This window comes from Eleginops maclovinus, chromosome 7, assembly GCF_036324505.1.
Source record: "Eleginops maclovinus isolate JMC-PN-2008 ecotype Puerto Natales chromosome 7, JC_Emac_rtc_rv5, whole genome shotgun sequence".
Taxonomy (NCBI): Eukaryota; Metazoa; Chordata; class Actinopteri; order Perciformes; family Eleginopidae; genus Eleginops; species Eleginops maclovinus.
Genome location: NC_086355.1, coordinates 8201434 through 8218051, shown reverse-complemented (window position 1 = coordinate 8218051; position 16618 = coordinate 8201434). Strand labels below are relative to the sequence as shown.

At 41.2% G+C, this 16618-nt stretch overlaps 1 protein-coding gene across 4 annotated transcripts in view; it reads left to right on the top strand.

Annotated features, from left to right (window-relative positions):
• fgf14 (fibroblast growth factor 14) overlaps nt 1–16618 on the top strand; it is an 87451-nt gene that overhangs the window by 55472 nt on the left and 15361 nt on the right. For 3 of the 4 annotated variants that reach the window (XM_063887853.1, XM_063887851.1, XM_063887854.1), the window contains exons 2-3: nt 8495–8605; nt 9795–9898. In XM_063887853.1, the coding sequence (XP_063743923.1) occupies nt 8495–8605; nt 9795–9898 (215 nt within the window). Of the gene's footprint in view, nt 1–934; nt 1830–8494; nt 8606–9794; nt 9899–16618 lie in introns of those variants that run through there. The other variant, XM_063887852.1, reaches the window with a different exon arrangement.

Here is a 16618-nt window from a genome sequence, read left to right as displayed (position 1 = left end):
TCTGTCCGTTGTGCTGAAAACACATTGCAAACGTATAGCTCACAGCCTTAAAGACTTGCTGTTAAAACAATATAAAAATATGCTTCTGTACCACGTGTGCAGTGAGTATCATTCACCGTTATGAGGTAGATCCCAAAGTGAATCTACTTAATTTTTAAAAAATATTAAGATTTCACGAACATTGTGAGGTGAAATAACATTTTACTTATGCCACTGTGCCAGTAGATAGTATGCTGTCATTTTGAAAGAAATTCCAGTTATTTAGAAAAGAGTATTGTATCTGCCTTAGTTTAAAGTAGATACTGTATACTGAAGAGCCCAAACTGAAGCATTCAAGGATAACATCTCACCATCTAACGTCAGCATCAAAACCCTGCTGCTCATTCCCCTTCAAGCAGGGGCTTGGTGGGGGAGGGCGTCCGCTACACTCAGGCGTGTACTAACGAGTGGTTAGGACTTGTTGATGGGAAGGATTTGTTGATCGGGGGGTATATAGACTCAGGCGAGTGACTACTGCTTCCTATCGGCTTTTATCGTTGAGCGTGGGAAATCGCACTGGCGTTACTCTCCCTGTTCCCTTTACGCACTGATCGCCATACATGCAATCTCCCGCCTTGGACTCTGAAGGAAAACCCATGGTGCATCGAACTGTCTGCTGATCGCCTGGGGGGTTAAGTTTATACATCTGTATGCAGCTTGTCACACAATGCAGACGTCATCTCCACTGGATTTAGATCAGCTTTGGGGATGTTTTTTTCTTCTCCTCAGTTCCTATCGCACCCTGTTGTGAGTATGGAATACTGTAAAGACAATATGTTTTGAGAATCCTGCAGACCGGAAGGTAGCTGGAATACAAGTTTGCATTGATTTATGCTGCTGCATCACTTTTTACTACGGTTGCGTATTTATTTTCATCCCTAAGTGTGTGGCTGATGATCAGTCACCGCAGGGTTGCTGTCGCGGATTGCCTCTCGCAAACTTGAAGTTCGTATCGCCCGGTGCTGCTTTGCCTGCACTCGGGTGGTGCTCTTCGCAGGAGGCGTCTGTGTTTGCTGTCGGCGCACATGCACAGGCGTCCCTACCGGCAACCCAAAAAGCGACTTCTGATAGAGCAACCTCGTCTGCAAGAAGGAGGAAAAAACGGAGGGGTAAAAGAGGAAAGAGTGGGTGCTGTGCAATGAGGACGCTGCAGCCGGTAGTGGACATTTAAGGAGGCGATGCTTCTGAACATGTCACAGACAATGAACAAAAACATCACTGTGCAGGTATGAATGATCCTCTGAAATCTCGGTCCGCGTGAGTTTGGCGTAGCTCTTCGTCAAGACTATGTTTATTGATGCATGTATGGAATTACGCATGAACTGATCTCATTTTTTTTCCATCATGTCCAAGAATTTTTCGAGTGACGATGACATCTGTTTTAATATAACAATTACAATGTAGTATTTGGACGAAACAAGACGACCAGCTCCTCAAAAAAATATATATATATTTGACATTTTACTTCACGGAACGGACCACTTAGCCTCCACCATGGGACTGTGACCCGTGCAGCGAGCTCCGAGAGGCGGCTGTTTGTGTAGTCTGAGCTCCCTGTTCAGACTGGACCTGAGCAGCTGTGACATTTTGAGCCATGGCTGCTGCTATCGCCAGTGGCCTGATCAGACAGAAGCGACAGGCACGGGAGCAGCATTTAGACCGGCCCTCGACCAATCGACGGAGGAAGAAGAGCCCCAACAAGAACAAGGGGCTCTGCAATGGGAACCTGGTCGACATCTTCTCTAAAGTGCGCATCTTCGGCCTCAGGAAACGAAGACTACGGAGACAAGGTCTGGGAACTTTAGTGTGCAGAGTGCCTGCTTTGTTGGCACAGTGTTGTGCATTCAGTGTAAACATGTGCTTTCAACCACTGGTTGATAGTTTTAATTAGGCCTTTGACTATCATAATATTGCTTCCTGTAGTTAAAGTACACAAGGTGATAATGAAATGAATGCTTCTCATTTATTGCTAATTAAACTTGCCAAATTGCACCTCCGTGCGTAAAAAGTTGAAATGAGGAGTGGGGATGCTTTTCTGTGTGTTGGGCTACTGAAAGCAACCTGCCTCTGCTGCATTTATTCCCAGGTAGCACACGGGCTCCTGACGAGTTGTACCAAATGGTTTAGACAGGTTTACCGAGCTGTCAACTCCGCGATTCTAAAAAGGGGCCTGATCGTTATGAAGCACATGCAGGATTTTCTAAACTGCTTTTTACGTAATCACATCATAAAAACCCCAGAAATGAAACTCATTTATATGCAAGCAAAAAGGTCAATATCTCAGGCGGAATGGAGGTTACGCCTTTCAAACATAATCTCCTCCCGCATAATTTTACGAATCCGTGTGCCATTGGCCTCTTATTGCTCCAGCTGATATCCGTTCCACTTATGGAAATGTCATGAACAAATTTGCTCTAATGTGGCAACCTGGGATTGTTTTAATACACTCCCAACAATTACTTCTCTGCTGGAATCAGTAGGCTACCAACTGTGAAGGTTGTTTTTCTCACAAAAATGAATTAGGGTAATTCATTTAGGAAAGAAATGACTCCAATTAGTGTTCCTTGTTAGTAAATAATGGAAGGCGACTGTATGCTCCTCTTGAATCATCAGGTATCCAACCTGTTGCACTACACTTACTGTGACTCCAATGGATTAAACACCATTTTGCACAATTGAATGGCTATCTTTCATTAAAAATAACATTTGTTTTTAAAAATGCACCTAAAAGAAGAGTTTAGTCTTTCATCTTTTTGATGGCTGAGCCTCTCCTGTAAACTTACTGTGTTCATGTTAAATAGGAACAATAATGGCCCCTTACCTTAGTGATTACACATATTAAAATGGATTTAGTACAACATAATCCATACTGTAGCACATCTGGACATGGGTCAGGTTGCATCAGAATGGCAGGTTCTGATTCTGCGTGTGCATGTGTTAAGATCTTTGTGTGGATCTGATTTATGTCCCATATTGTCTGTCCTCCTCTGTCACATTGGAATTGCTTTTTGGTATATATATATCTTCATTCGATTATCAGCAGGGTTCAGCAGCCCCCACAGCTGAGGTGTTGACAGACCATGCTGTCATTTGATCAGGGAATTAATGTCTGGCCAGGGCAATAGATTAAAAAAAAACCACAATGGGCTTTGTAAGATGTCTTCTTTTTTGTGTTGTGTATACATATTAAAGCATTTCATTGTGGACTTGCACTTCACACCTGCAACGGCCATTTTATAGTGCCATTTAAGGCCTCCCTGAGCCTCAAAATAGTGATGTTAATCCACAGTAACACTGCCGGCACAAGTGTTGGTCAACTGTGTCGTTAGGCTTTAAGAAACACGACTCTGCCGTCTGCAAATGAGGAATAATCCCAACAATAGGAAAGTAAAATAATAGAGAAAGCCGTTCTCAAGTGAGTATTTTTTTTCCCACATTTTTGAAGCTCCAGTCATAAAACGGGGCGTCCTCTCTGTTTTTTCATGCTTTAATTTTGAGTTATTTGTTGTTAGAGGCCTAATGGGAATATAGTCCATTAATTTTTACCCTCAAATTATAATTAGGAGAATTTTTACCGAGTGATATCAAGCTTTTCAGTCAGGGGGCTGCTTTGAAAATACTGCACTTACCACTGTTTCTCTCCTCACCCCTCCACACCTCTTTGCACACGTTTCTTCTCTCCCTTCTTCCCTTTCTTTTCTTTAATTCACCATAGAATCACAAGAGCACACAGCTTAGGAAGACTAATGGCTTTTTGGGTGTGCTTGATTTAATATCGCCCCCAGGAAAGAGTTTTCTTTTTGTGAGCGAATTCCAGTCTAATGTACCACACATCATATAAGATTATTGATCACATAGGCAGACAAACACAGTTGTCTTTATATCCCAGATGAAAGAGGCATTTGACTTCCCTTTGACAGCTAAGCCTGCAGAGAAAAGAACTTCAAGACCATGATTATATATCAAAGTAGCATTCAGATTTTCACTGAGATTTGTCTAGATGAAGGAGTGGAGGTGTCTGAAATGTGCTTTTACACCAGTATTCCCTTTGGCTTTGGGTATTGATCTCTTGAGACTCTAGATTAGCAATTGTTATAGGCTGTATTGATTGCCAGCGACACAAATTGTGTTTTCAAGCCATGGCATTTTAGTCAAATCCAAAGAAAATGTGTCAAAACCATCAGAAATCTATAGTAATCATCCTAATCTTAATTGCTTTTATTGCAACATTCTCTTCAGATCAAGATCAACAACACAACTTTTAAAAATGAAGTGTTTTCTGTGGCATTCATTAGAACGCACAGATGTGGTTTCCTGTCCTCGTCGAGCACTTGAGGGAATACGCTTGGAGCGCTTTGTGTTTTCTCCTTCATATCAGTTTTAATTTTGAATCCTCCATGAATTTTGATAGCAGATGCAGAGCCAGTGATCACAGATTTTTAAGGGATTAGATCTGAGTTGTAAATCCTATTACACTCAAACCCGGTAAATGAGCTGTGGGCTCATGCAGCTGGGGTTTGCCCATAATCTCACTGCTCTGGCTCGAATTATCTCCCTAGATTAGATCCATAGATCATCAGATCATGTTGCATAGATCGGATCATTAGATTAGTTTACATGATCTAGAGACCCATTTGAGATAAATACCTTCCTGCATCGCGGCTGTTTATTCAGGAGTGTGTTTATTGTACACAGCAGTGCGTCAGCTTCTGACTGTATTGGATGACTTATTGTTGAGATGTCAGAGTTGGTGTTGATGAGAGGATTAGAAAGGAGTTGTAGCTTCCCCTTGCTTCTACCTTTCCATGGCAACAGAAGCAACATGAATGGGTTTTTCCTTTGCACGCTGGAAAAGCCCTTCTCCTATTCCAGAAACATCCAAAGTGGGTCAGGCAGGGCAGGGCTGACAGCAGTCTACAACTGCAGCTGTGACTGTGAGTGTGTGTTTGCACTGAGCCTAACGTGTGTCTTTGCACACACACTTAGACAGAGGAATGACAGAAAATAAGTCAGGGTAGGGGTTGTAGCGAGGCCGTTTATACAAATAAAAAAAAAGACATTTCTGTGTCAGTTATGCAGAGAGGAATTCTGCTGCAGAACAACCCAATTTGAGATCTTATGGTGTTGATGCTTGTTGTTTACCAAGAGACCCCCTGCTGCTACCAAACCACTCTGTTTCCCTAGAAACTAATAAATAGCATCTAGAAACATACAGTGCTTCTTTTGTAAAAACTACTACAAGTGAAACAGGTAAAAAGTCAAACTGCACTAGAGGCTGGATGCTCCGTAGGTGATTTGCAGCGTTGTTGTGTCACCACTGGGTTACACAGGCAGGCAGACGGACAAACGAGGGGAAGCAATGCAGGAAAAAAGACAATGAGCAACAGAAGAAAGAAGGCGACTGAGTCAAGGACATTCTCGACTTAGGGAATTCCACTGAGACATTTTCAAAGCAGTTCTTCTTAACAGAGCCTACATTTACATCAAGCCTGCCTGACCAAAGTGAAAATGCTGTGTCATTGCAGAAATACTTTTCTTGTTATCTTTGTGTACGTTTATTTTTTTTCCTGTGTCATACTTTATAAGGCAATTCAGTTACACAATAGTTTATACACGATGCACAATATATCAGGGCAGGCTCTCTGACGTAAGTAATGGGAAGCCTTCAATAGATTCTGGTTTGCAAGAAAATAAATTACCTCAAATCCATCAGAAACATTTGATCAATTCCCCATGAGTGAGTTTGACATTCAACATGAGTTTCATCAATGATTCGCCAGCTTTATAAGAATAGCAAAGCCATTATGTCACTTTAATGTATTTTCAAGCATCTGACATGAAACCGTTAGTCACAAATGATGTGCTGAGCATTTGAAGTCATAATTCAATTCAAGATGCATTCATTCAGACACCGCTCTGAGTTAGATTATATTACTGATGGTCAACAACTGCCCTTGTGTTACTGAAAAAATATCTCATAAATTCTGTGTAATGTCATTTTAAATAGTATTTTCTTCAAGTGTAATAAATGTGTGTGTGTGTGTGTGTGTGTGTGTGTGTGTGTGTGTGTGTGTGTGTGTGTGTGTGTGTGTGTGTGTGTGTGTGTGTGTGTGTGTGTGTGTGTGTGTGTGTGTGTGTGTGTGTGTGTGTGTGTGTGTGTGTGTGTGTGTGTGTGTGTGTGTGTGTGTGTGTCTTGGCTCCAACGACATGCTATAAATCATGGTTTGTTGGTTGTGTTTCATGGGGTGAGCAAACCACCATATATACACACACACACACACACACACACACCGACACACCGACACCGACACCGACACACACACACACACACACACAGCGCCAGCAACCAGTTTTGCAGCTTTAATTATAACAGATTGCCCCCCACGGATCTTTGTTCAGGATCAATCTCACCGTCACACATTGTTTAAAAGCTGCTGATCAAAGCCATTAATCGATGGCAGGTTAGCCAATTGTCTGTGTCTACTCAACATAATTCTACAGTCTTCGAAAATCCATGAGAAAGTCGCCTGCCATGGGTGTGTTTTCGTGTGTGACAGTGTTTCCTTGTTAGAATTGGGGTTTTAACTTGAGGTTATATACTATATGGTATCTGATCGCCTAAGCATGATGAAACAAGGATTTTAGACCTTTCCACTGTTATGATGCCTCTCTCTTTACATAGTTAGTGGCTTAAAGTCTTGTCATTTTTATGAAGCAGTGGCTGGGTTTGTGAATGATACAGCAGTGGTTGTGCATTTGTATTTGTTTTTTTTAACCTACTCTCAGTTGCTTGGTATATCTCTTAAATTCAACATAGTGCCTGACAAATCAAGCACAGAACTGAACTTATTTGCAGATAACTCCTCATAAAGAAAATTATGAAAATGATTGCGCAGTTTAACAGATGAAGGATTTTTCCCAACATGAACCCACATGTAGTTTAGATTTTACAAAAGAATCCAGTTTTTCTATTCCCTTTACATTTTTGTTTCTGGATTTTAACAAATCCACACATTTGCTAAATATCAACATGACAGTGAAGCAGGAGTTTTTTAAGTAATTTATCAATCACATGTCTTGATAGAATTTAATTAGTTTGGGCCGTTGGACAAAACTAGACATTTGAAGGTTTTGCATTGGGCTCAAAGTTCAACATGAATTAAACACACAGAAAGCATGATGTCCTTACATTGACATTTTTCTTGCTATACATTTGAGAACTATTATGGACCAGGATGATACTGTCCTCCTCCTGTCATCCTGCTCAATGCGGCTCAGACTAACTCTGACAGTCACATTCATCTTCAGCCACCTTTTCATTGTTCTCGTGAGGCAACAAAGCAGCGCTGTTGAATGCCATTACAGCGGTATTTCTCGGAAATACCGGCAGAAAAGCATTTTCTTCCCTTTTCAGGCAGCAGGCAAAGGTCTTAGAGCTACATAATGCCATCACCCAGCAGAGCCATTTCAGAAGAGAATGCCCTGAGCGGTACACCGACAGAAAGAAACAACCTTTCTCTGCCCTCAGCAAGACCTCTTGAGTTCTCCTCTGTGGCCATGCTCGCTTATTTCTTATTTCACTCTCTCTCTCTCTCTCTCTCTCTCTCTCTCTCTCTCTCTCTCTCTCTCTCTCTCTCTCTCTCTCTCTCTCTCTCTCTACCACCCACCCACACACGCACACACACACACACACCACACACACACACAGTTACTTGGTTTAGGCTCAGGTGAAGTTGATTGTTTACCTCCCAAGGGTTTTCTTGGAAGGAAATCTGGTGTGATGCTGTCTCTACAATAACACTAGGGTTGATGGTGAACATTCAAACATGCGCAACATACACATGCACACACACCCAGAGGAAAAGAATATTGTTGCAGCACTTTGAGCCCAAGCTATACTTTTTTACAGACATCCCAATTATTAAAAACTTTTTATTTTAACATTGTTTTTAATACTGTGTTAGTACAAACCCACAAAATGCCAACCACGTTGCAGCATGTCTGGCTGAGCTGCAGTGGCACTGGGAATTAAACTGCAGCAGTGATGTTTTTACAGTAGCTTTTTGTCTAATTCCCCTGTTGGGTCAGATGGAAGGGACATAGCACAGAAGCTTTCTCATCTTAAATACTGTGGACCCAGCGAGGGTGCTGTTAGGTTCATTATGGGAATCGGCGACTGCAGATTAATTCTGCTGCCTATAATTGGAAGGCCTATCTCTGGGCAGGGCAGGGCTTTTGTTCCCAGAAAGTTTGCAGTCAGATTTGCCTCTGAGCATACACAGGGGTCACTAAGTACTGTGAAATAGTTCTGCACTGTATTTCATGGTGTTTTTTTTCTCGGAAAACAATGATGATATTGTTACATACAAAAATGGAATGTTATTTGGTTGGTTTTTGCTTTTCATCGTCATAATTGCTGACGTGTGTCTCTTTTCTCCCTTTTTGTCTCCTTTAGATCCCCAGCTCAAGGGTATAGTGACCAGGTTATATTGCAGGCAGGGCTACTACTTGCAAATGAACCCCGATGGCTCTCTTGATGGGACCAAAGATGACAGCAGTAATTCCTGTGAGTACCTTCTGAGTGTCTGCTTGGCTTCTACAGTACATAAAAACATTGCAGCCGTCAAGAAAGTTTTATAGAATTTCTAACTGAGGCACTTTAGAAAAGTTACTTTGAATTTGTATGGGATCCTTGAGCACAAAGGCTTTTTTTCAGAAAGTGACATTGCTAACTTCCTAGATTTATCCTTTTAGGTGCAAGAAATGAACCAGCGACCTTCCAGTCATGCTTCCTTAACTTTCAGACCATTACCTCCCCTCATTTCTCAGCCTTCGGAGGCAAAGTGTCTCCTTAAGTGGCAGCTATAGTATCACACAGATTTACCCTCCTCCTTTCTTGAGAGGGAAAGTGGACCAGGAAACAGTAGGCTTAACAGGCAGAAAGGGGTATTATTAGCTTGTTCTGGCACAGCTCCTCCAGCGCTCCAGGCTACGTGGTTAATTTGATTCCAGTGCTTGGTGCTAACGTTAGCCTGACACTCCACATTGTGTCACTTACTCCTGTCAGCATGAGGAGATGTGGCACATGTCACATCTGATTCGGACTTATTGAAAGAGAGGGTAACACATATGAGAGACAAATCATATCATTAAACTACAAGATCAAATCAAGCATTGGCACTGACTGCTCCACATTGAGTTTGACATTTTTTTAAATTGGCAAAAGGCCAACAAAAACCAACGGTCACGCAGTAGTTCTCTCAGCCTTGCCAAAGCCTCCAAATTTGCCAATATCAATTACTTACAGGGTCAGCACAGCTTCCTATAAGCACACACTTAATGTCACAGAAAAGGCCAGTCCTTTTTTTTGTCCCCACGACAAACAATATCCATTACCTACCAGGCCCAAGGAGTCTGCTAATACAACAAAAGGCCTATTAGGTCTGACACGCACCAGTGGTGACCACAATTACAGCTACTCCTCTGCTAGCTCCGGCTGGCCGCGGCTATGCTAGGCTAGTCACGTTCACAAGCCAAGCTGCAATTCGATTTACAGTAATAGATTACCTTAGCTAGCATTTGTATCATCTAAGCCTTGAAGAGCATTAATGACAAGCAGCTTGCTCTCAGATGATGAATTACACAATAATGTTTCATTGTCTTTAATGCTAGATTAATGGTTAGGTCTTTTTATGCTAACGTTTGGAGATGTTTTTACGTATTTGCGTGTTTGCCTGTTCACGTGTGTTTTTCAGCTTTGTTCAACCTTATTCCTGTGGGCCTCCGAGTTGTCGCCATTCAGTCCGTGAAGACAGGTTTATACATCGCCATGAACGGGGAGGGCCATCTGTACACATCAGTAAGTGCTCAATTCTTTCCTCTTCTATTCTATTATTTTCTATTTTTGATTCTCTTAAGATAACCTTCAGTACACACAACACAGCATTATGTTGTGTATTGGCCTTGTAAGACATCTTTTTGTGTTTAAAAGCGAAAACAGGGGATTCAAATAAAGATCTAGATTCATTTGAACTGCAGGCGAGACATCTTTTTTCACTTAGGAACTCTGAACATTTCTTAGATATTTACCACATTTGCACTTGGATAATTACATTTAATTGAAGGTTAGGGATCCCATTAAGCAGAAACTCATCCGTACAGATTTCTTTTCATCCGGCTAAATTCATCAGGCTGAATGCCTCTAGTGTTTCATTCCTTATTTAATTCAGGAGGAACACCTAGTTCATAGGGTCTAATTCCCTGCTTATTTATTTTTTGTTATCATTTATTAGAACTAATCGGATGTATGCGATTGGTAAATAAATGCTATGACAAATATCTTCAGCATTATGTTAAAACTCTCAAATGAATTAAATTCCGAGCTGTTTTGACCAGAGTTGGGACATTTAATAGGCCGCCATTCTGTTTCACTATGTGGTCGACCGCTGTTATTGACTGTTCAAAATAAGCTAGTTCTTCTGTGCGTTAGACAGCCAAGCGGGTGATAAGACCCTCCCAGAGGCTTTTAGTCTCACTCCTTCGCATGTCCTCTCCCGGTCATTCAAATCAATCAGCTGCAAGAACATAGGGAGTGCTGCCCCTTTCTCAGACAGGTGTATCCATCAGAATCACTGTCTCTTCTTCTGCTGCTGTCCTCATGTTCCTAATCCTCAGTGCGCAGAGCAGGGATTTACCATCCATTTCTTCCTTTATTACCCTGGAGGTTTTGGAGGGGCTACCTCTCTAACTGTATGCTCAGGAATTCCATTGGAATTCTCTAATACTTAATCACAGCTTGACTTAAGCCTGGAAAATGAATTAATTTAAGGAGGATTGACCTAGAATCCTATGGATATAGTTAAGGAGATGCACCGTAGGGATTATGAATTAATGAATGTATGGATCCACCATTCTGCATAACACACAAACAAGCTATTATTTTCCCGATATGCGCACAAAATGTTTTTAATGCACACTTTTAAACACGTTTGATTGTCGCAACATACCAGGACATTTATATCTTCCAAATAATCGTAGTAGTGTCATGCATAAGGGGAATGTAGATGTGTTTTTTAAATAATTTTCTTCATAGATAATATTTAGGCAAATAAAAAACGTTAAATAATATCCGAACACAAGAAAATGGAATAACATTGTTTATATATAGATACTGTACCACATAATTCAGATTGATTTAGAATGGCCATTTTCCATGGTACTCTATTTGCAAAATTCAATAGTTGTGAGATATTTTTTAATCGTAAAAGTAAATAATGGATAGTTGGGTTTCTCTCTAATAAACTGACAGTTGTTGCTGCGAAAAATCACTGTCGCTATAGTTGACAAACGCTGCGGCTAATTGGCATTCAAGCTATCTTAAGGCTTATTTTTGGAGCGGTGTTTGTTAGTGTGACCATGTTAATTCAGAGACCTTAATCATGCAGTTGTTATGCCTGTTGGATATGTCTAATCCAAGGAGAAGTTCTGTGAAGTGGATTTCTTGTTGAGCAGGTCAGGTCAAAGTGTTCCTTTAGTACAGTTTGCCCTGCTCCTCACTTCCCCGGCTCTATTTGCAGCTTATTATTTTGCTAATGGAGGCTATGATCAGACTTGACTATCCAGCCACCCACCCAAAGGTCTCTTTCTGCTCCTTAGCGTGTCATTTACTCCGGTAATGGCAGCCTTGTAAGATGGTCTTCATCCTCCTTCATCTCTTCCTCCCCCTTCTTCCTGCCTCTTTTATTCTCCTCTGTGAACGAGATACAACCATTCCTCTCATTATCACTCTGTTCTTTAGCAAGCAGGGCTCTGGCACTCAACCTTTTCCATCCATTAAAGGTATTTGGTTGTAGTGCACTTACGTCTTCAGTCACTAATTTGAATGTTATATTAATGCAGCAAGTTTTGGAGTTGGGGTTTGTAGGGAAATACTGTGAAAAAATGCCTTTTTTTGTGTAAAAATGTCTTATTATGGCCTCATTTCCCTGAAACCAGGTTATTTTTTATTCAAGTTGCTTGGCAAAGGGGACCATCGATGTTGGAATTGGCTATATGTCATGTTTTTGTTCTATCACCCACTCCAGGTCCCTGCAACAACTAATGTTAAATGTTTTACTAGCACAGTTCCACACAAGGTGTATTCAAGCAAGTAAGAAGGAAGCCGGATGACATTTTTGATAGAGATTTTCCAAATAATCATTTTTGGCTTATGCTGGGGCAGGATCCAAAGAAAGAGAATAAAAAGAAGAATAGGTCTCAAAAAGAGATGATGATAGCGCTTGGAAAATTGGTTGGCCATTCATCAGTTGGAGAGAATTGCAGGAATTAGTACCGATTGGCCATCTTCCTCTTAGACGGGTGTGTAATCTGTCTTTTTCTATCAGTGGAGGCTTAAACTATATTTACTTTGCTTCACCAACTCTGTATTACATTTTAAAATCATACATAGCCAATAAAAAAAATAATGTTCTCATCGCTATTCAAACAACAGGTGTGTTTAACAAAACAGAACTAGTTTAAAAAAACGTACGTGGTTTAAAAATGAATGCCCACAAACCAGATCAAGACCCTTTATGAGGTGAGCCTCTGTTTCTTTAAATAGAATTCACCGGTTCACGTGTTATTCTGTCACAATAATACATTACTAAGGCTTTTACTGCGATGATGGGCTTTGATAATGGGTGGCACTCATTTTTTATTAACAGATGAGGTGAATTAAAGGGAGTGTGCCACATAGATGGAAAGCCCATTGAAGGCCTGGTAGTGCATCATATTCTTTTGTGCGAGGCACCCGAGGCGCAGCATGTGGCTCCAATGACAGAGATAGCATCAAAGTGACTGTGCAGCCTGGCACAAAGGACACACCACGGAATAAAGGGGAGTTCAATCTTCTCAACCCTTTTTTAATCTGCTTCTTTTGTATCTGAGCCAATGAACTCCCCGCTAATTTCTCGTCAAGACTCCTCCCTGGATCAGGCCTTTCTTCTGATGTGAAATAAAGGGAGAGGATTTTTTTCTTAGCTTGTTGTAGAAGATACGGGGAGACAGGACTTGTGGAAGTCTTTAGAAAGCTGTAATAGAATTCAAAAACTGACATTAAAATGAGAATAAACACAAAACCCTTAGTTACTCTGCAGGGACTGTGGTTTCAAATCCCCTGAAAGGCAAACAAGGAAGTTTTGGATTGTAAAGTTTTGTTACATATGATGAAATGATGTTGCCAAAAAATGCAACTCCCCTGTGTTGATTCTGTTGTTGTTTTCCTGTCCTGCTGACAGGCTCCTACCATCTCTCCAGTGGAAAGGTTTGGCATTTCATGGTCGGCTGGTTTTTTCTTTAGAGCTGGTTCCCCAGTCCCTTTCTTCACCGAGTCTCTCACTGCAGCCTTTCTTTATCAGGAGTCTGCACTTGTTAGCGCTACCTTTCATGATTGTCAAATTGACTTGCCACATCACTTGAGTGGTCCTTTTGGAGAAATGAAATCCTTGAGAGGACCAATCTGCAGCAGTGCCGAGGCTTTAGATTCCCTTGTTAGAGACTGTATCATCAGCGGTATGAACACAGAAGATGGAGGGCATCTCTTTCCTGTACTGCTCCATTCAGAATGTATGAAAGCTCCAAGGAGCTCGATATGAGGGCGGTTTATATCAGTATAAAATGTAAGTGCAAGTGTATGGAAGAAAGGAAAGAAGCGGCTTATTCAGAACTTGGTGATGTGAAACGAAGAGAGTCCTTTCAAAAGCTAGGAGTCCCTTGGATTTGGGTTTCACAAAGCTGCCCCTCCTCATAAATTCTTATTCTTTGGCTGTTTCCTTTGCTGCTGTCAAATATTCTTCCCATTAGGGGACCCTTCCACAGATGACATTTACTATAGTTTTTACATTACAATTAACTTTTAGTATTAGATCAAAGAAGATTAAGATATTTAAAAAAAGCATTCATATTAATTCATCAACAGAATTGTGACACTCCTTCATGTGTGTTTACAAGTTTGTATGAGTGTGTGTGTGTGTGTGTGTGTGTGTGTGTGTGTGTGGGGGGGGGGGGGTAGGCTACAGGCAGCAGTGATGCCCAACAGATGGCTTTGTGTGAACATGTTTAAATGGTGTTGATTGCAAATGTGCCATGAGAGGAATCTCTTTCACAGTTTCACAGATTTTTTACGGAAGGATATACATGGTGACGGTGGGGCGTCAGGAGCCTCTCAGGTTCTTTTAATGCATTTAGGTGTGAATTACATGTGCTTTAGTCTAACTCGTATTCTTATTTGAGTAAAATTATTTGCAACAACTGGTACACAACAAATGCAATCATCATTTGAACATTGGTCACTGTTAACCTAGAAGGGAAAATCCCTGTAAGCGGAAATCCCGCCTTACAGAAGTATCACTTAAGTTTAAATTTCACACAAAAAAGGCATACTTTGTTATCATTTATGGATTAGAATTGAACTAAATGCAATTAGACACACATCATGCCTTTTTAAAAGTTCCTGTTTATGACTTTATAAATGCTGTGGTCTAACCGCAGAAGCAGAGAAGGGTGCCCACTTTATTATTTCCCCGTTCCCACAGATCCCTGGTTCCTATCGTAATTACTCAGATGATTTCGCCTCTGGAGGAGTGTCAGGCTCAGAGTTGAGGTAGGGGGAGCCTCATTATATACCGAGCACTGCTCTCTCTTGCCTTTAATGCAGAGTTAGTGTCGGGAAGGCTGGTGGTCATAAGGGCTGCAGGGAGAGCAGCTTCATGCATTAATGAACAACAAGGTCGGAGGTAGACGTCAAAGCTGAAGTGGTGAACTGTTGATCCGGCGAACGGGAGCTAGGAATAGAGAAGTCGTTCAGTCATGTACTATCGCTGTGGTTATTCATTTCTATGTAATGGATGGACTGTCTTTGCTTGTTAAAAAAAACCCAACAGGCTCTAAAAAACACTGAATATCGTTATATCATGTCAGTTCAAGGTGTCCTCTGGAGGCGAGTCACACAGCATAAAACAGGGAGTCTCCCCTTAGTGTGTTTTGCTTCACCTGTGGGGATTAAGCCTCTCTGAACAATACATCATAAATACTGAACAAAGCTGATATGTCCTATTTTCTCCCCCAGGTTAACAGCTTAATGTATTTTAGTGTCTCCCTCCCCCTGATCCTCAATCACTCACTATACCCCTGTTTATTTAACAAAAGTGCAGCTGATTCCCAAATCACTGGTTTACAGACATGTATTTATGATATACAGTATGAAGCAAAGTGAAGGTGCTTTGGGGAACTTTAGGGGAAACAGAATGGATCAAGAAAAGCTGTAAAGTGCAGAAAGTCAACATGTTGTGGACTGTTACAGTAAACGGGAGGCTCTTAAATCTTCTTGTAAATAAAAAGAGCATAGGGTTAGTTCACAGTGAGCACTGAAGTATTTCTTCCTTCAAAGGATTATCATCAGCTGCTTCATTCACTCTATGAGCTTCCAGACTAATAACATTCAATCATGCTTTGTAACAAAGCGTAACTCTGCTGATTCTCTCATACCGATGCATTCGCTGATGCAAGCGGCAGCATCGTCTTTATGTTCTAGTTGTTGATTTTATTACATTTTCATGTATTTGTTTATTAAGGGGGGATTAGTTCCCCCAGTTCCTTCATGCTCAGATTCCTTTAGCAATCCCTATACTGAGCTGAGCTTTTTCCTTCAAATCTGACTCTGTGCTACAAATGAGAAAATACCGTCAGTATCTATGACTGAAATGACTCATGGTAATCCCCAAATTCAAACCAGAAACCTTGTGTGTCTAACAACATACAAATAACTATAATGTGCAGGCTGTAGGACAGGATCATATATGTAACCAGAAAGTACATGTGCAGAAGAACCTATATTTTTAAATAAGGAAAGTAAATCCCCAATAAAGTGACGAGACCTGTTCTTAGAGCTTTCATAATTTTTTGATTAGCTTTTGTGATGTTCCTACATAAATGCTACGCAATGTCCATTCCTTTACCAGCCTGTGTTTCACTCTATAGTTGCAGCCTGCTCGGAGAGCTTGTGCAAGCCTGAGCTTCTCACAAATCTCTCTTTCTACATCTCTGAAGTTTTTCATTGTTGTTGATCTGTATCTTCATAGAAGCATGTTCTAGCCGTATATCTCCTCCCCGAGTGGGCTGACTTTCTACCATTGTGGCCATAAGCCAACAATCGATTTGTCAGCTACAGCTCCTAGGCTGAATCTCCCTCATCCATCCGGGATAATCCTTACATCTCTATTAGAATGGAGTGGCCAAAAACACACAAAACCGTGGTTAGCTGGCTTGATATGGGTGCTGCGGAGATGACTATAAATTGTGTGCTGCTGACAGTTAATGGGAAAGCAGGAGACTGGAAAGAATACAAATACTGCTTCGAGGGGTATGGAGAATCAGAGAGAGGGAACTCAGCGGTGTGTTTGGCAGGTAAAGCCCTGCTGTGGTCAATATAATCAGTGTAGCATGCAGACAGTCTCTGCATGTTGCCCTCATTCGTCAGTAGCCCCTTCTGCTAAAAGCATTCATCATTCTGAGCAACACAAAAACACAGCATCCAACAAAA